Source organism: Caretta caretta, chromosome 2 (genome assembly GCF_965140235.1).
Source record: "Caretta caretta isolate rCarCar2 chromosome 2, rCarCar1.hap1, whole genome shotgun sequence".
In the NCBI taxonomy this organism is placed as follows: Eukaryota; Metazoa; Chordata; order Testudines; family Cheloniidae; genus Caretta; species Caretta caretta.
In genome coordinates, this window is record NC_134207.1 from 226,318,610 (window position 1) to 226,339,782 (window position 21,173).

General features: G+C 40.5%; 1 protein-coding gene across 1 annotated transcript; it reads right to left on the reverse strand.

Annotated features, from left to right (window-relative positions):
* Positions 1-1,200: 1,200 nt before the first annotated feature.
* On the reverse strand, positions 1,201-21,156 carry GTPBP10 (GTP binding protein 10). The gene is made up of 10 exons (XM_048838097.2): positions 21,032-21,156; positions 20,084-20,277; positions 19,895-19,986; positions 17,336-17,480; positions 11,757-11,830; positions 10,967-11,019; positions 6,807-6,914; positions 6,276-6,353; positions 4,306-4,429; positions 1,201-1,703 (listed from the first exon to the last, which is right to left on the reverse strand). The coding sequence occupies exons 1-10, from the start codon at positions 21,062-21,064 to the stop codon at positions 1,501-1,503; spliced, it is 1,104 nt and encodes a 367-aa protein (XP_048694054.1). The 5' UTR covers positions 21,065-21,156; the 3' UTR covers positions 1,201-1,500.
* Between the last annotated feature and the right edge of the window lie 17 nt (positions 21,157-21,173).

Sequence of the window (21,173 nt, forward strand, 5' to 3'; positions counted from 1 at the left end):
GCTCCTAGCTGCAAGTCCCCGCTGGGCTGGGGAGGAACAGGACTGGTCCTTCCCCTACCTGGCTGCTTTTGCACTTGGGGAGAGATCAGACTCACCTCAGAGTGCCTTCCCCTGCTGCAGGAAGCTCCAGAACCTCTGGGTCTGGAGCTTCCTGCAGCTGGAGGAGGCTTGTGGAGGTGGGTTCGATATCCCCCTGCTGCTGGGAGCATCCCAGCAAGCTGCTGGGCTGGGAAGGGACAGAACTTTTCCTTGCCTTGCCTGGCAGCTTAGGCAATAAGGGGAAGGGGGGGCAGGAGAGAGAGAAAGTCAGACCCACCATTGGGTTGGGAGCCCCAATTACACCACCTTGAAATTTCAGGCATAAACCAACTGAAAATGTGAAACTGGCCAATTTTAAAACCCTGTAGGTGTGAAATTGATCAAAATGGACCATGAATTTGGTAGGGCACTATTAATAAGATAATCACTTTGTATTTGGTTGAGTGCAGGCCAGACTCTCTGCTCCACTCAGCTGCAGCCCCTAAGCACTAGAGAATGCTCACATCCCTGTTGGAAGTTTCCCCTGGTGCAAAGAATGCCTAACAGAAATACAGCCAGCCTACCCAACTCCTACAGAAGCACAACAGGCAGCCCCTGGGGGATTTTTACCAGCTGGCTGGGTTTAGAGCAGCACCCAGGTTGCTCTTCACTCTAGTAGGGCTGTAGCCAGTATAGAGCCAAAGCATAACAATCTCCCTATCTCTCCTACATGAAGGGATCAGAGAGAATTTATGCAGTGGGGGAGAAATGGAAGCCTAGAGCACACACACACAAGATCCACATGCTTGTGGTTATAGGAAAGATATTAGAGCCATTTAGCACTTGATGTTCTGTGAGTACTTTTGTTTGGCCAATCTCTACTTCCAAAACAGATGGTCAAAGTGACTAAAAATAGGAAACTATTTGGGCAATTTGTTGATGGCCACATAAGTGTAGTCATTATATTAACACTTGTCTTTTAAAAGCTAAAAGAGTTTAGGAAAAAAAATCAAAATCTCTTCTACAATGTACCATGTTCTTCACGACAATACACTATTTTACATGCTCAGTCTATTATCAAGCAAAATCCCAATTTCAACCACTCTCCTTTAAGGCTTTGGTGTGTGTGTAGGTAAGTAATAAATACCACCTATAAGATTAAGAACAAAAAACAAATTCCACTCGTATAGAAGACTATGTATTTGTTTCTTAGAAAATTCACTGTACATCTGCATGATATTATTCATTTTACATTTAGACAGTTTTCTTAAATTGCCCTGTTCTTACAATGTGTGTCAGATAAGATTCCAGATTTGCTTTCAAAACAAGAAGGTTGAATTGATAGTGGCATAGAGTCAGAACTATGAAGTCGAGTTCAATATCACGAGGACTGTATTCTTGACGAACACAAATTTAGCATCCACTGAGATGTTCATAAAGATTGATCCAATATCCAAGAACTGATTTCCTCCTTTAATTATGTTATACTTCTGAAGTCTGTAAGATACGAAGTTTCTCTTTCTGATATTCTTCATTCTCCTTCTCTGCTTCTTCATCTAGTGATTTCCGTATACAGGTTTTTAGTTCCTCTATTCCTTCTCCAGTATGTGCAGATACAGGGATAATATCTTTGAAGTCTATGGTGCAAGTTGGAATCAGCTCTTTCTCCACTAAACATAAAGAGTCTGAAACAGAGCATATTTATACTTATTACACAGTATTTCTTTATACCATAAATCCATAGAACTTTACCAAATTGGGACTTTAGCTGAATTTTAGAAGATAGATGAATGACTGGAATAATTAAACACAAATTTTGAAAGATTCCAAATTTAAAGAGTTTCAGAACAGGAATACTAGCAATAGCCGTTTGATTTTTGCATTCTAGTGCACTTGCACTCCTAGGTTGAGATTATGGCCTGCAGCCCTCAGAGGCAACCACAGAACTCTCAGCCCAGAGGTGGTAGGTGTGTGAACCTTCTTGAATTCTGATCTGCTCCAGGATGCTAGAGCAACCCCTCTGTAACTCAGACAGCCATGGGGCGGGGGGGGTCTAACTAAGATAGAGCAGCCTCCCTAAGATTTCCCAGAATCTCTGCAGCACTGTGGCTCTGCTCCTGACAATGACCCCCGTGCCACGGGGCTTGGAAAGAGGTCCTCAGAAGACAACCTTATTGTCTTCTGCTGTGCCTGTGCTGGAGGAATTCTCCCCTACCTGGAAGCAGACTTTAAAGCATTTTCCAGGCTGTTCCTCCAGCCTTATACCCTGACTAAAGGGACTAGGCACAGAGGAGGATCTCAGCTTCAGGCTTGCTGTCCTGGGATTTTTGTCTACTCTAAGAGCAAAGCCAGCAGACACTATTATTCACTACCAGGATATGGCTCCTAAATATAGGAACAGACTAGTTTTAAGTTTCACTTTTAAATAAATAATTGATTAACTAGATGATCTAATAAGCTTCATTCAATTTCCAACATCTCCTTGCCAACCCAGAATTATCACAACTGTGTATTTACTAGTACTTTTGCCCAATTCTACGTATGTCCCAACTAACAGGGCTAAAACTCTTATAGTAGGGTTTATAGTACTGAGAGAGCAGCTGACTGGACAAAGTTATGACTGCATCCTGAACAGATTTAGGATGAAATCCTGACTTCAATGAAGTCAATGGGAGTTTTGCCATTGACATCAGTGGACCCAGGATGTTACCTTGAAGAGATTTAGAAGAGCATGTTTCTTTCCTCGTGTGATACTGAGCCAGAAGGAGTTAAGCAACCAGCAGGCTAAATGACCCAAATTCCACCTTTAAAGGCATTTTAGAAAATTATATATACACACACACACACTAATTAGGGCCATTCCATATAAACAGCTAACAAAGCCACGTTATATATATACTAGAGCTTTGAAATGTAAACTTATATGGTTAGAGAATTAGAAGATACTGATTGTGTCTGTGTTTACCTATATCTTACCAGATTAGCTTGCAGATGCTAAATTTCTCTTCCTGTCTATTACTACGTTCCACTGATTCAGAGATCAAAATGGAATATTAACATGTAGATGAAACTTGGGTGTAAATAATATCATTGTCTATATTTCTCTTTGAAGTTTGTAGTAAACTACTAATGAATCTTTAGTTGCATTGATTAGCATAAGGCCATTAACTAACCAAATTACCTGTGTATACATAGGAAATAGGAATTGACTTCAAAGCAACCATGTAATTACCTATTCTTCACCCAAGGAATGCCCACTGTGTTATCTGTGTCAAGAGGCTAGAGTAGCCTGCCGGAGATTTATAAAAGAACTCTAGGGCCTGATCCAGTCATCTCATATCTGCTTAAGCTTGATCAGGGAAGCTTGAGTTGCAAGACTGAGATCTCCTGTGCCAGTCTGGATTACCCTGCTATTTCTCATGGAAGAATTTATAGTCTCTGTACATGGACTATCTATTGGATTATAAATCCAGGGAATGGATTATGAAAGAACTTTCTGCAGCTCACCCTCTCTACTATGAAACTGACCTAAGACCTTTACTCATATCTGTAAAGTCTTTTAAACCATAATATCACTTTTTTTTTTAAAAAAAGAATCTTAGTTTTGTTAATAAGAACTGGCTGTAAGCATGTATTTGGGTAAGATCTGAAATATTCATTGACCTTGTGGGTAATGTGTCTGATCTCTTGGGATTGGTAGAACTTTAGATATGGTGAAAAAGATTTTAAGTAATCCTCACCATATTTGATTAGATTGTTTGGGTGGGAGCCCAGGGCTAGACTGCTTTAAGGGAGCTTTGTTTTGGGCTTTTACGAAGCCAATAAGGTATTGTAAAAGTTGTTTTGTTGTTGGCTTTGTGAATCTAATTATTAGAACCACCACTAGTTTTGAGGCTTGTCTGCCCCATTCTTTGCAGTTTGCCCTGATTGAACAATCTCAGTGTGGCTCCTCTAGCAACCACAACTGCCGACTCTTTTATAAATGAAGTTTTCATACAGCATGTTTAGTGAATACCCATCTTTTTGTAATACTTGAGATCTCCTGGCTAAAGTCAGTCAGGAATCTAGAGTTTAAAAATATACAGAGCAAGCAGCCAAAAAGAGGGACACAGGGGAGGGCCTCAAACTTTCCAAATAAATTTTAGGTAAAAATGAAGACTCTCTCTGCTTATTCTATTGTTTAACATATTTATCATCAGCTAACAGATACTTCCACAAATATTTACAAAGGTAAATTACAATCTACTTATTATAAATAAGAAGCTACTGTGCATTAGGTTAGTTTACCTTGAGGATTCTGTAGTTGTTTCATAAGTTCTTTCAAGCTATCTTGTGCATTAGGCAAATCCATTTTATTAATGGCAAGAAGTGCAGGCTTTCTCCGAAGCTGCTCTTTGTATAATTCTATTTCCTAAAAACAAAGTTAATTTGCCTTTGTAAAATTTTATTTTTAAAAAGTAGAAAAAAATGTTTTGAATTATGTTTTCCTCTTTCATTTGTTTAACTGTCTGAAGAATCAGTGTTCACTACAGCACTGAAATCTACCGATGTGCTCAATGTTGATATATTCACACACAGTTTGAGAATGTCGACTCATTTAAATGCATTTACTGTTGGTACACAGCCTGCACCCTTGTGATTCAATCTCTTGTAAGGTGTAATGACAGATTTGTTCTGGTTAGTCACATCTGTATTAACATACACAAGCATCTACTAATTTCTTGATGTAACTGGTCAGAAATCTCTCAGGGCTTACCTTCACAGCTTGATTTGATACACTCGAGTTACCGCACTCATGGGCTTGTCTACATGGTACAGTAGTGTACACTAAAAGGGTGTGAATTCTAAGCACACCAATTTTTTGCATGCTTACTGACCCATGTAAACCCTGCTTATGCGCACAAGCAGGGTCTACAAAGGCCAGTAAGTGTGCAACATGTTGGTACGTTTTAGAATTCACACCCTTCTAGTGTACACTACTGCACCATGTAGACAAGCCCACTGGAGTTACAGAGTGATAGGATGAGTTGCTGTAATTGAGCTGTTGCATTCCCACTGCATTATTAGCTTGAGCATCACTCAAACTTCAACCTACCCCCGCAATAAACCAGCTAGCTTGAGCTTAAAGCACCTCTTAACTTGAGCTAGATTTGTGTGACAGAAAAGGAGTGGAATTAGGGGTAACACTTGAGTTATAACTCAAGCTAACTGTGCTATGAAGACAATCTCTGAGACAAAGCTTAGGGCAACCACATTTTTAGGGTTTGGAATTGTTGTATAATTTATTCTTAAGTTTTATAATGACAAGATCTCTCCTATGGCATATATCAAAAGGTATCATCCCTAACTGTGAATCACACAGCACAGGAATGTACATTGGCATAAGCTGAAACAGGAAAAAAAATATATTGGAAGTCACAGAACAGGGGAGGGGGAAGCAATTGAAAAATAGATTTTTAAAGATGGAGTTAAGTTTAGTCAGTGGGGATAACTGAAGAATGCAGGATAGGCCATGAGACTCTGCACGTGGCCCCTAAAAGGCGATGGGGTTTTGCGAAGTTGAAGACTGATATCTCATCAAGCTCCTAAGACTCAGGCCTAGTCTACTCTTAAAAATTAGATTGACCTAGCTTTACGTGTTCAAGGCTGTGAAATAAGTTTCACACCTAGAGCACCACAGTTAGGCTGGTCTAGCCCTGCTGTAGATGCAGCTTGGTCAACAGAAGAATTCTTCGGTTGACCTAGCTACCACCTCTTACAAAAGGTGGACTAACTACATCAATGGAAAAACCCCTTCCTGTTGATGTAGGAAGCATTTATGCTATGGCACTACATCTACAGAGCTTTAATGCCATAGCTGTGCTGCTGTTGCATACACATAACCTCAGTTACCTCATGGTTTGGACAGAGCTCAAGCCAGGGAGTTAGCAGATGACCTGTTTTCCATTTCCTAAAAGGCAGCCAAATCTGGGGACTGAAGAGCTCTGGTTCTTCACTCAGCTTGGCCTTCACGCACATCTCCTTACAGATGCAGCAGAAGTTAATGAGGACACAGCTATGTCTAAAGTTTTGTCATCTGCCTTAAGTACATCTAGAAAGTTCCCAGCCTTTTAAGATTGCTAGTAAAAATGATTAACCACACTGGATCCTCAGCAGCTCCGTCTACTAATCTAGCAGTCAGCTTACACGCACTTTTAGCTATTGTTTCTCACATCTACACAGTATTAGAGTCAACATTTAAAGGGATGCGAAGTTACCTGTATTAGAAGCAGTATAGTTTCAAAAGCTGTTCTGAATCGAGTTTTTGAAGATAGCCGAAACCCAGAAATATCAACCTAGAATGAATTATAAAGTTAAATCACACACACAACTACCCCCCAAATACTACCATTTTTCAAGATATCCAGGCCCAAGAATGACTTTTTGGTCTGTTTTAAGAGGATCTTGTTGTACAATGGCTACCTAATGTCCGAGCTGTGCTAGGAACCTTTTCATGCTGTTGAGCAACAGGCAATCTTTATAAAACCCTCTGATTATTTAGGTATCTCTATGGCCTTCATCAACATAAAATGATGGATATTATTAGATTTCTAGTTTAGATACTATATTATATTTGTTTATAACCATGGCTAGAGTAAAATAATACATGACAATTATGAAGGAAATGTTTTCTCAAAGCCAGCGGCAATAAAATCTCAGGAATTTAGGTTTACAGGATAGTAAATTCTAAGCTAAACAGAATAAAAAACTAAAGTTACCAGGTTATTTAAATTATAATATTTACTTACTACAAAGAGAAGCTGTTTGGTTCTTTCTACATGCTTGAGGAATTTGTGGCCCATTCCTTTGTTTGCATGTGCACCCTCAATCAATCCTGGAAGATCTGCTACTGAGATCTAGGAAGATAAATGAAAATTTGTCAGAAAAAAATGGTAAAGTAATTATAACATCAACACCTCAAATGACTACAAACAAGAACAAACAGAAAAGTATTCTGGGGATGCTTATTTTATGAGGATCTTATTTCGTAGCTACTTATTTCTGAGAATTGTTATCGGCACAAAAAGTGGGAGTGTGCTAATAAAGTTTGCAGATGATACAAAGCTGGGAGGTATTTCCAATGTAGAGAAGGAAAGTGAAATCATACAGAAAGATTTGGATGACCTTGTAAATTGGAGTAATAGTAATACGATGAAATTTAATAGTGAGAAGTGTAAGGTCATGCATTTAGGGATTAATAACAAGAATTTTAGTTACAAACTGGGGACGTATCAATTAGAAGTAACAGAGGAGGAGAAGGACCTTGGAGTATTGGTTGATCATTGGATGATTATGAGCCGCCAATGCGATATGGCCATGAAAAAAACGAATGTGGCCTTGGGATGCGTCAGGCGAGGTATTTCCAGTAGAGATAAGGAGGTGTTAGTACCATTATACAAGGCACTCGTGAGACCTCATCTGGAATACTGTGTGCAGTTCTGGTCTCCCATGTTTAAGAAGGATGAATTCAAACTGGAACAGGTACAGAGAAGGGGTACTGGGGTGATCTGAAGAATGGAAAACTTGCCTTATGAAAGGAGACAAGGAGCTTGGCTTGTTTAGCCTAACTAAAAGAAGGTTGAGGGGAGATATGATTGCTCTCTATAAATAGATCAGGGGGATAAATACCAGAGGGAGAGGAATTATTTAAGCTCAGTACCAATGTGGACACAAGAGCAAATGGATATAAACTGGTCATTGGGAAGGTCAGACTTGAAATTAGACTAACCATCAGAGGAGTGAAATTTTGGAATAGCCTTCCAAGGGAAGCAGTGGGGCAAAAGACCTATCTGGCTTGAAGATTAAAGTCGATAAGTTTATGGAGGAGATGGTATGATGGGATAACAGGATTTTGGTAATTAATTGATCTTTAAATATTCATGGTAAATAGGCCCAATAGCCTGTGATGGGATGTTAGATGGGGTGGGATCTGAGTTACTACAGAAAATTCTTTCCTGGGTATCTGGCTGGTGAATCTTGCCCACATGCTCAGGGTTTAGCTGATTGCCATATTTGGGGTCGGGAAGGAATTTTCCTCCAAGGCAGATTGGAAGAGGCCCTGGAGGTTTTTTGCCTTCCTCTGTAGCATGGGTCACTTGCTGGAGGATTCTCTGCTCCTTGAAGTCTTTAAACTGCCATTTGAGGACTTCAATAGCTCAGACATAGGTGAGAGGTTTTTCCGCAGGAGTGGGTGGGTGAGATTCTGTGGCCTGCGTTGTGCAGGAGGTCAGACTAGATGATCATAATGGTCCCTTCTGACCTTAGTATCTCAGTGGCAATATTTACAAGCAACTGCAAAACATTTAAAGCCTGTCATCAGAAGTCTGCTTTAGCAGACAAATAAGGGGCTATAAGTTTCTGCTGTTCTCCTCAAGCAGCATTTCTGGTGCTCAGTAGGGTGACGAGACAGCAAATGTGAAAAATCGGGACAAGGGATTGGGAGTGTGTGTGTGTGTATAAAATAGGAGGCTATATAAGAAAAACCCCAAAATCGGGACTGTCCCTATAAAATCGGGACATCTGGTCATCCTAGTGCTCATCCACCTACAGTAGAACACTGTTTATCTGACCCTCCATTATCCAGCTGTCCATGTTAGCCGGACAACCAGCATACACAGGTACAAAAAGGAGTGATCTCCTTTGGCCACTAGATGGTGCTGCAGCACTGCACTTTCCCATTCTCCAGTTTTCTCTGCTTTTTGATTATCAGATTTGGCCCAGTCCCAATTAGTTCAGATAAATGGAGTTCTGCTGTATATATTTACCTGTTCTCAGAAATCTAGAAAAATAAAAGTGCTAAGGGCTTCAAGTCTATCCAACACCTACAAACCAGAGGCTGTTATAAAGGACGAAAACCTGACAAGAGCCCAGGGCCAGTACTTGGTAGGAATCCCTGCACCCTTGCCTTTTCCCAGCAACTGATGACTCAGTTTTCTATCAAGATGTTGCTTCAATATCTTGCTGGTGAACGCCACCCCCACTCACCTTTATACTGGCCTCTGGCTAGTAGGTGTTTGCTAAATATGTCAAACCCTGCTTCAGGATTCTCCATCTAAAAAGACATGGAAATACATTAAAAGGCTATACAGTTTCACCTACATTTACTAAACAATCCATGGAAGTTGAATGTACAGGGAAAATCTATTTTCTAGTATGATGGAGTTTGCTGGAGCTGGCATATCACTACGACACTTTTATATTTCCTCCTTATCAAATAAAACAAATTGCTTGTACAAGCAAATGAGAAACTCTTGCTGGTATCTGATAATTGACAGACTGTAGAAAAAAAATGTCATCCCTAGGGATGTGTAATTATCCACTTGGCAGAGGATGTGCCACTGATTCCTGGCAGATCAGTTCCTTTGCAGGATTAAAAAAACTTTTACCCTGTTATCTGCAGCAAAGGGCTATCTTGTTTTGATTTCTTCTCGAAATTATTAAAGTTGCCAATTTAATCTCCCAATTCAGGGACACATTTTGCCCTTAGATGTGTGCACAATTCCTATGGAGGCTTGTGTGCCTCCATGAAAGGGTAGACTTTTGTTCTTATCTATTCATAATACTGGGAGAGTTACAGGGATGTACAGATATTTTATGGAATTTTCAGTTCGGGTAGGTTAGTCCAAATTTGTGCAGGTAAAATGCATGTCTGTACACCCTGAGAATCTGGGCCTGACAGATTTATTTACCTGATCACGCCCATTTTATAAACAATTTTAACCAATATGCTAAGGACTAAAAATCAACTGTAGTTAATTTCCTGTTTAAAACTACCATCTCCCAGTAATTAGCTGTTTATCAACTAACAATTTCCATGAACAAACATGAAGTATTAGGACTAATTAGAAATAAGATTATCCTTTAAAAACAAATAGCGAACAAAACAAAGAATATAGCCAGACAAACTTTGTTTAATTTTTGCTCCATGGTTGTTTCAGTTTTGCGTTTCCTGTAACCCAATAGTTTGATCTGAAAAATCAAAATTCTCTGCTTTCCCTGTATTTCTCTAACAAAAAAAAACAAACAACAAAATATGCAGGAGATGAAAGGGACAGTGTATATAAAACATGTTTTTGTAGATAATGCTTGGGTACTTACTCTACTATTAAAAAAAAAAATCATGAAATTTATTTATACCCCTTGGGTAGCATTTTGGGCTTGATCCTGCAAGGTGCTCATCCCCCTTGTGAACTCAGTGGGAGTTGGGGGGCGCACAGGAATTCTTAGCTCCTTGCAGGATACAGTACTTGTGAACCTCAAAGCACCAACATACTGTATCAGTTAATTCTATTTGTATATAAGCTACGTTGAAAGTAGGCAACAAGAAAATAGACACAGTAGATATTTGCTCAAATTAAATTAACCAAGATAATTTTTTGAGCAGGCACGAAGTGATCAATTACTAAAATATGTATTTTAGTTTTTCCAATCCTTTAACAGTGACCTATTAATATCAGCTGCCAGGAAAACAGTTATACAGGAAGTGCAGTATTTAAATTCTCAGTCATTTCATGGCAGTAAAATGCAAAATTCTGGTTACTTCTGTATTTTTTATTACCACCATATTCAATAACTTAGGGAAACTCATTTGTTAGATGAGTAACAAAAAAGGTGGAGAAGAAAGCTAACAACATTTAGGTGAAGAACTATTAGTCTGTTACTACAGAAACTTAGTTCCTTCTGTTAAGGGAAACAGAAGTGGGAACCACTTTTACTTTCACCATTTTTGCACCATTAACTATTGGCGTAGAAAATAATGCAGTAACATCCTTAAGCAAAGAAAATATATATTTGAAAGTATGATTTGGGATTAAGCTCCATTGCAGAAGATGAAAGGCTGTAATGACATTAATCTAACTAGCCATTATACCCAAATGTATAACAAATTTAATTGCTTTTCAATACCAACCTGCTTGTAATCTGGATACATGATCTTTCCCAGTTCAGGTTTTACTGTTGTGACTGGATGGGCAGGATAAGAAAGAAAAAAAAAAAAAAAAAAAGCACTGTATATTAAAAGTGACTAACATTATAAAACCTTCATGCCTCTCCTTATGTATTGGATCTAATTACTCATGCCTTCGTTTGGAACACTTCCATTATAATATATTTATATGAATGACATTATGGAGTTACATCAGAAAGTACTACGATATAATGTAACGGATATGAATCCTAGTAAATATCAACCAAACCCCTTTTGAAAATTAAGGCCACACTGAAAATTTGCCACCACCACTAACTTTTCCCTCATTGCTTTTATCTCCCCTAACCATGTTGATCATACAGCAGCTACTGCTTCCATTTTTGCTTTTCGTCTCCCGCAGGACACTGAGCTCACAAAACTAACAACTAAAAACAAATCTCTGTAGTTGTGGCCTCTTCAGTGCTTCTATCATGCTTCAGACTTTGTGCCACAGAACTTAAAAGATACATGTGAAAACAGAAGTAACAGGAAAAGAGAGCCCCAGTAATGGTGCTCAAGGGAAGCTACCTCTCTTTCTTGCTGTCTTATGAGTTGTGGAAGAACTGAAATAAAGGTGAAGAGAGTAATATTTAATAGGTAATAACATCTGTAGCAACTGTAGGCAGCTCCTACTCTCCAGTTCTTTTCTAAAAGTTGTTCAGCCAAGCCATAGGAAAGGCCTATGTTCTCAAGTAATGTTACAGCAATGAAAAATAATGCAGTTTGTACTTACAAGGATAATCCGCAATCTGAGGTTTGGCATGAGAAATTTTGCTTAGCAACGAGGATTTTCCTGCATTTGGAAATCTAGAAGGAAAGTTGGGATTTACACAATGAATAACTATTTATGTCACACTTGCATATGCGTTACTATTGAGTTAAATGAACAAAATACTGGCAAAGATATAATTCTATTATTTTTTTGCATTTCTGACAATCTCCCCCCCACCCCACCCCACCCCACCAGAATCAATACTATTTATGAAGTGAGCTGTAGCTCACGAAAGCTTATGCTCAAATAAATTGGTTAGTCCCTAAGGTGCCACAAGTACTCCTTTACTATTTAGGCTGTTAAACCCTTTGGTGGCAGGAACTGTCTGTCAGTATGTACTTGCACAGCACCTAGTGTACTGGGGCCCTGATCTTAGAAATCATAGAAATGTAGTGCTGCAAGTGGCCTCTAGATGTGATCCAGTCTATTCCCCTTCGCTGAGGCAGCATTAAGTATTCCTAGACCATCCCTGATGGGTGATCGTCTAACCCAGAGGTGGGCAAACTACGGCCTGCGGGACCATCCTGCCTGGTCCTTGAGCACCCGGCCAGGGAGGCAAGCCTCCGGCCCCTCCCCTGCTGTCTCCCTCTCCCCCACAGCCTCAGCTCGCTGTGCCACCAGCACTCTGGGTAGTGGGGCTGCGAGCTCCTGCTGGGCAGCGCAGCTGTGAGAGCCGCTGGCCTGCCCCGCCCCGGTGCTCTAGACTGCATGGCAGCGTGGCTGCCAGTCCTGGTGCTCTGAGCAGCATGGTAAGGGGGCTGGAGGGGTTGGATAGGGGGTGGGGTCAGAGAGGCGGTCAGGGGACAAGGAGCAGGGGGGTTGGGAAGTGGGAGGGGGCTGAGGCCAGGCTCTTTTGGGAGGCACAGCCTTCCTTGCCTGGCCCTCCATACACAGTTTTGGAACCCTGATGTGGCTCTCAGGCCAAAAAGTTTGCTCACACCTGATCTAACCTGTTCTTAAAAACCCTCCAGTGATGGGAGGAGATTTAGGTTGGATATTAGGAAAACCTTTTTCACTAGGAGGTTGGTGAAACACTGGAATGCGTTGCCTAGGGAGGTGGTGGAATCTCCTTCCTTAGAAGTTTTTAAGGTCAGGCTTGACGGGGCCCTTGCTGGGATGATTTAATTGGGGATCGGTCCTGCTTTGAGCAGGGGGGTGGACCAGATGACCTCCTGAGGTCCCTTCCAACCCTGATATTCTATGGGGATTCCCTAAGCAACCTGTTCCAGTACTTCCGTGTTTTATGTAGAACACTCCTGCTAATATCCCATTGCCTTTTTTAGCATCATTGTTGACTCATTCACTTTGAGATTCACTGGCTAGCCAGTGAATCTCAGTTTTGAATCTGCACATTTAGTTTTTCCCCTTCCTAAGGATAATACTTTGATCTTGTCTCTTTCAAGTTGTTTCATCTTGTTGATTTCAGACCAGTTCTCCAGTGTATCAAGGTCATTTTGAATTCTACATCCGGTTTTCTAAAGTGCTTGCAACCCACCCCCCAGCACTGTCATCTACAAATTTTGTAACTGTAGTCTTGGCTGGGATCTCTAGGTTTCTGTAATACAGACAATAAAATGTTTTATACAACTTGCTTTTTTCCCCACAATTTTGAAAACCGTTACAACTGTTTATAAGAATGCAGACAAACTAAAAGACTTTCTGAAGTTTTCAGGGATGAACTCATTTACAGTGAAACTTAGTTTACTGGACAGTGTCATAATAGTCTTTTAACCAAACTTATCCTTCCTGTAAACTCAACAGTGCTCCTGAGGTCTGAGCATAAAATATCTGGAAGTGCGATGAACCTTCATGTGTAACAGCTTTAAGTGACATTCTGCTCTCCAAAGGGGCTTCGTTAAAAAGGCATTATGAGGTTCCAGGTTTATTGTGTCCGATTTCTATACCAGACTGCCGATTTGAAAAGTAAAAAGATATTTTTTCTAACTGATAGCCTTGCAAACTCAGCCTGGTTTCTGGTACATGTATCATTCCAGTAACAGAAGATTCTACAAGCCAAATGCCACCTTCATTTGCACTTCTGCTACTACTGCCTTTTGCACGGTTGCACAGATATACCCAAGTACACAATCTGAAGATAAAACAGTTCTACAGGTGGTCATGAAATTGGAACTAAATTAACAATTCTGTTAATTTTATACACTTCCAGTGTGATCTTGGGCAAGTCACAGATTCTGCGCACCTTACCCCCGCCCCCCCAAAGGCGGGTAATACTTTCTTACGTCCCAGGGGTGTTGTGAGGATACATCCGTTAAAGACTGTGAAATGTTTTGAGATCTACTGATGAAAGGCGCTGTATAAGGGATAAGTATTATTGAGGAGTGTACCAGAACATAACAAAAAAACCCCAAAACAAACAAACTTAGCTCATGCTCCAAGATCTGAGCTGATTATGCAGGGTGTTGACTATAGCAATGCCTCCCATGCTCCCCAAACCTTTTTCACATAAGAAAGCAGCAACAACTGAACATGCACAGCAAACAGGTCTTCTGAGTCAGGCAGTGCCATTTTTACTTACATACTTTACAGAACAGACCCACACTTAAAGAGCTAGAAATAACCCTTTTCAAAATAACCATTTTGAATGTATAGTGTCTAATCAGAAAAGTATTATTGTCCCATTTTACCCATGATTAAATGGAGTTACAAGACACAGTTAGGTGCCTTACTCAAAAAAAAAAAAGGTCAACCTCAGGCATGGTCACAGGAACAGAACACAGTTCCCAGTCACTCAACAGAAGGAGGAGTTCATAAGGGACCTTGATTTAAGTCAAATTTGCAGACCATCACACGGCACTATATTTCACTACAATACTAGATCTAGGATAAATAAGTTCCTAAATAGATATTAAAAGTCACCTGATCAAAAGTGTGTGAAGGTTAGGAATCTATGGTGGGGTAGTATAGATCTGCAATTAAAAATAAGAGACTATGGTCTTGCAGTCTGCTAGCCCACAGAGAGAAGCATTTTCCTTTATTGCCTGTAATGCATTATTGGTTGAGGAATTCACCATGTTGTGAATTTAACCATAAATTAATAAAATCAAACTCTGTTAAACAGCAAGAGGGACACCAACTAATTAAAAAACTGACATTTTAAAGACTTAATTCCTTATAATGGAAGAAAATGACTTTTATAATAGGAAAGTTATTGGAGGAATTTAATGCTCTCTGATGATAGAAGAAGCCATATAAACAATTCGGAATGTTACGCCTTCCATTTCTTCAAGGAAGTATTTTGTTTCCATCAAGGCTCAACATATTCTCTTTGAAGCTCAATTGCAACCTCTCTTGTACCTCACAATCTGTACCCAGACCGGATGATCCTCCCTCAAGACCATAAGATTTCTTGATCTGATCTAATAGCAAAGCACTTATGTATATGCTGAAGTAAAAGCAACATACTCAAAGAAAAGATCAAAGTACAGGCACTAACAGGATATCAGAGGTTGACTCACAATTTTGGCTAGGAAACAATCTTCATCAATCATGATTCTATGCTTTTAATGAAAGCCTGTCAGCTCAAATATGAGCCAAAACTTAAGATTTGTAAAAACAAAAAAAACCCAAAACACACCAGCCTTTACAAAACCTGAGACCTAAGACCAAGAGATCTAGGACTATTTTTTACAATTCTTATGCCAGTTTAAACAAATGTATTGCACTACAGTAAACTGTAGCACTGTGTTAATACATGACAGCCTGAAACTGACCTCAGATTAGAAACTAAAGTGAAACTAACGAGTGCATTTTCATTGTTCAAACTAGGAAAAAACGCTTTTAAAAATGCTTTCAGTTGTACTCTCATAAAGGATGAGTCTAATAGTTCAGGAATTTTTCTTCATTTTTATACATATGTACCCCCCCCACCCCCTGCAAATCCATTTAATAGAATTCACATTAAAAAAAGTGAGACATCTCTTCAGATCTTAATAAAAAGCCTACCATGCGTCATTCCCTCAGTTTTTGTGCCTGAATGCCACACATCCTAAATACATTTGTAAGTTACTGTGCCACCTGATATTTTGCAATACAGAGAGACATGGCCTATGAATATTAAGAGGCACAGATGCAGACTACCCAATGTATATTCTTCTTCCTGTTATTCACAAAGCATCATTTGTCAGGGAATTTTTATGTCCCACATATTAAAACAAAGACCAGCTTCTTATACCTTCACAAAAGTAATGAGAAGAAGATTTTAAAAGGTTTGTGGCATTAGTAACTACAGGTATTGGATTCATGAGGTGGCCCAAACCATCTAATATTTACATTTTTCACATATAAAACTCTGCAAAGAATTATGCATATAAGGAATCTTATGAAGCTCAGTATGACTCCTTGCCTGTGTAAAATTACTCACATGGATAGTGTTTGCAGGACTGGAGCCAAGTGATCATGTTTTGTAACATCACATAACCCCTGAAGATGGCTAGCAAAATATCAACCTTATTCTCAAGTTGTTGAATATCCAAAGTAAACATATCTGCACATTTCCATCTACAAGTACTTTGCTCATTATGCATCCATAAAAAACTTTAAGAGTAACTCACTGTCCATAAGGTATAGGGAAAAAAACCTAATGAGTTCTTAATAAACAGTGTTTGCATAGTTTTAGTGCCTTAGATGCTTTTCTTCAGATTTCCTAAAAAAACAAAACAATTCAAATTTGTATTCCTTTTATCGGTGGCAGTGAAAATGCAGACTAAATGCAAATGAAACAGAAGGACCATAGTTCAAGGTTTTCCATACTCCCCTAAAAATATGCCAGGATGCTTTTCTGAGGCCACATCTACACTACCCACCGGATCGGCGGGTAGTGATCGATCTATTGGGGATCGATTTATTGGGTCTAATGTAGACGCGATAAATCAATCCCTGATCACTCTGTCATCGACTCCGGAATTCCACCAGAGTGAGAGGCAGAAGCAGAGTTGACAGGGGAGCGGCGGCCGTCGATCCCGCACTGCGAGGATGTGAAGTAAGTGATTCTAAGTCTAAGATACGTCGACTTCAGCTACGCTATTCTCGTAGATGAAGTTGCATATCTTAGATCAATTTTCCATTCCCCCCTCCCTCCCCCCCCCCCCCCCATCAGTGTAGACCAGGCCTGAGAGAGCAGATTCCATATCTAGTTTTAACAGCAATGCCAAAGAATAAATATTAAGGAGACCCACTTGTGCCAGTACTTGGATGGTAATGGCAGTTTTTGCAATACAGCTACCAGTCCACTAGGCCTTGGCTTGAGATTCCCAATTCATTTCACATATATTACTGAACAGCCATCTGATATCATTATCAACCTCACCTGGATTCAGACCAATGGCCCCGCATTCATCCAACCATGAGTAATCAATTCTGATAACTCATTGTAACAACAAAAATGAAGTAATAGGTTGAGACTTGGTCATGAGTTTTTTTAAAAGAGGCATGTATTCCCCTTCCCGCCTCACTTGAAGTGCTTTACTTTAAAATTATACTCCTAAATGTTTAACTCACAGATAACAGACTCCAATACTCACCCAACTAAGCCAACATCTGCTAGAAGTTTCAAATCAAGATGAATTGTTTGTATCTGGCCTTTCAAAGGCAAGAAATTTGTAACCAAACAGCCACCAATACCTCCACGAGCTACCAGTATTCTGTCTCCTGCTTTATTAAGTTCTCCTGAAAAATAAAAATTACTAGTCAGAAAATGAGTACTTGTGGCACCTTAGAGACTAACCAATTTCTTGAAAGCTTATGCTCACTTCATTGGATGCATACTGTGGAAAGTTTAGAAGATATTATATACACACAAAGCATGAAAAAATACCTCCTCCCACCCCACTCTCCTGCTGGTAATAGCTTATCTAAAGTGACCACTCTCCTTACAATGTGTATGATAATCAAGGTGGGCCATTTCCAGCACAAATCCAGGGTTTAACAAGAATGTCTGGGGGGGGGGGGGGGGGGGGGGCTGAGGAAAATACAAGGGGAAATAGGCTACCTTGCATAGTGACTAAGCCACTCCCAGTCTCTATTCAAGCCTAAGTTAATTGTATCCAATTTGCAAATGAATTCCAATTCAGCAGTTTCTCGCTGGAATCTATTCAGGGGACACCATCACAGGGCCTAATAACATCAGCCACACTATCAGAGGCTCATTCACCTGCACATCCACCAATGTGATATATGCCATCATGTGCCAGCAATGCCCCTCTGCCATGTACATTGGTCAAACTGGACAGTCTCTACGTAAAAGAGTAAATGGACACAAATCAGATGTCAAGAATTATAACATTCATAAACCAGTCGGAGAACACTTCAATCTCTCTGGTCACACGATTACAGACATGAAAGTCGCTATTTTACAACAAAAAAAACTTCAAATCCAGACTCCAGCGAGAAACTGCTGAATTGGAATTCATTTGCAAATTGGATACAATTAACTTAGGCTTGACTAGAGACTGGGAGTGGCTTAGTCATTATGCAAGGTAGCCTATTTTCCCTTGTTTTTTCCTACCCCCCCCTCACCCCCCAGACATTCTTGTTAAACTCTGGATTTGTGCTGGAAATGGCCCACCTTGATTATCATACACATTGTAAGGAGAGCGGTCACTTTAGATAAGCTATTACCAGCAGGAGAGTGGGGTGGGAGGAGGTATTGTTTCATGCTTTGTGTGTATATAATAAGATCTTCTAAACTTTCCACAGTATGCATCCGATGAAGTGAGCTGTAGCTCACGAAAGCTTATGCTCAAATAAATTGGTTAGTCTCTAAGGTGCCACAAGTACTCCTTTTCTTTTTGCGAATACAGACTAACACGGCTGTTACTCTGAAACTAGTCAGAAAATATAGCTGTTGTGCAACAGTTAAGATTCTCCATTACCAGGCAGACCTGCTGTCAATGAAAGAAGAGACTTTCCACTAGTTTCTATATAAACCCCTTGGGCTTGGTGCAGGTCTCTGCCAAGAGTCAGACATTTCAAGTCCTAACACCAAATAACTACATGAAGTAGAGTTTCTCTTTGGAGTTGTTATCCCTCGAAAATGAATACACAGTATGGTCAAAATGGTAGTTGATACTAACAAGCACGTGATTTCAAAAAGAAAGTAACACTAATCACATGTAAGCTCAATATACTAGATCTCCCAAAGTATTAGTTTTAAGTGGTCAACATCACCACACTGTATCATGTAGTTGGATGTGGGTTAAACCCACATGTATCAGTAGTTTTGATATTTTTAGCCATGGCTATAATAGCTTGTTAACCAAATACTTTAAACTTGAGAATTACACAGCCTGTTTTAACCACCAAACTCATTAGATATTACAGGCTCTTCCATTAAGATTCCTGCTGTGATGTCACCACCTATCATTACCATATTTTAGAATTGTAGTTAAACACTAGCATAATATATATAATTTACAAAAATACTTACTGATACAACCTTACCTACATCATACTTTAATCCTGCTTAACACTTAAACAAAGGAAGTATTCAATAAATAAAAATCATTTTTATTACTAAAAAAATAACTCTGAAAACTACAAAAAGGAGAGCACTCTCCAACTTCAAGGTTATAATTTGAGAAAGGGCCATTTCAGGAGCCTTGCACAGATAATCTGAAATTCTTTCCACTGTTCTAGACACAGTAGTTACTTTCAACACAATTATCATCATGGGTAATCCCTGAGATGCTGAAACTCGGCCAGTTTTATAGTTCAAATAACTGAGAGTTACAAAGTGGACAAGTAACCTTTCCAAGGTCACGGAGTAATTCAGTGGCTCACTATAAAACCAACCTGGCTTCCAGCCTTTAAATCTTGTTGTGGGAACATGTTCCTGGTACTATATCTGGAGATACAAATTAGTTATAATTATGCTTTTGGAATGAGCCTCTAACATCAGAAGTCTCCTGCATGTGATTCTGTCTCCCCACATTTGTCTCAACAAACAAATCCTTCTATTTTGTCTTAAAGATGAAACATCTCACAAGAGCCTTTGGTGTGAAGAGAGTACACCCAGCAAACGATGTGTCAAACTACCTTATTTTCTGCTATCTCAAAATAAAGGAAAAGCAAAAGGTTTTTACCAATCTGTTTCCCATCACAGGAAGTAACTGAAATTCCCAAAGGCACATCAACTTCACAATCTGTTCCCTTTTCACCTTTCAGTGCACGGACACTATAAAAAAGTTAGACAGTAAAAAGGTCTTAAGGGATATTTTTCTTTCAGGTTAAAGATGTTCAACAATATAAATCAGGTCACAATATGTCCTTACCTACTGTTGACTCCTGCTCCAGCTACAAAGCGTTTCTGGGGAAATCTGTCTTTAATTCTCTTTAAGGTAGTTTTTTCTTTGGCCATAAGCCAGACATCACCACCTCTCCCTCCTTCTCCACCCAAGCGAGGATGCCCCATTCCACCAGTTCCTCCTTTCACATAGATTCTTAGATCATCTATAAAGTTGCCATACTAACAACATAAGAAGTGTTAAATTGGTGTTTCATATTTACCCCACCTGCCTTTCACACATACACTGTTAGTAAGCTCCTAAGCACCAGCCCCGGCAAGATGGCATTATCCTTTTAAGTAGAAAAGGAGTACTTGTGGCACCTTAGAGACTAACCAATTTATTTGAGCATGAGCTTTCCTCAGCTGTAGCTCACTCCTGAGCTGTAGCTCACGAAAGCTCATGCTCAAATAAATTGGTTAGTCTCTAAGGTGCCACAAGTACTCCTTTTCTTTTTGCGAATACAGACTAACACGGCTGTTACTCTGAAACCTATCCTTCTAAGTGTGAAAAAATACTTCAGGAAACTCATGCTTGAGTTACCTCCCCTGCTCCAGGGCACGTTGTGAGAAGGAACTGGCGGGGGCTTGCCAAGGCCTGCTAGCAAGTCCTGCTCTCCTAGCCCTAGCGCCGGGAGGATTTGTAAATGCAACGCTGAGCCCATCGAAGCCCGGCCGCAGGCTCTGGGTGCTCCCCAGCAAACCGGGCACTGGGCAGGACGACGGGAGCCAGCTGCGTGCTATTGCTGGGGGGGGGGGGGGGGGAAGCAAAGCGTGGGATGTCCCAACGTGGCCCGTCGGGCCAGACCCTTTCCCACGCCGGAGGCTGCTCATCTTCGCCACCCCCAGCCCCGCTCACACGCGGAGCTGCCGCCCCAGACTCCGGCCGCGGACTGTCCCCTCCCCGCGGCCGCCACAGGGCACGCGGCGCGCTGACCTTCCGGAGCAGCGCGCGGCTCCCCCGCACCATCCTGGCCAGGGCCCCTCAGCTCGGGCCTAGAAGCAGGGACGCAACGCGCGAGCGCAGCCGCTGACGTCGTGGCGCTTCCCCTCCGTAGAGAGGCGCGTGCGGCGGCTCA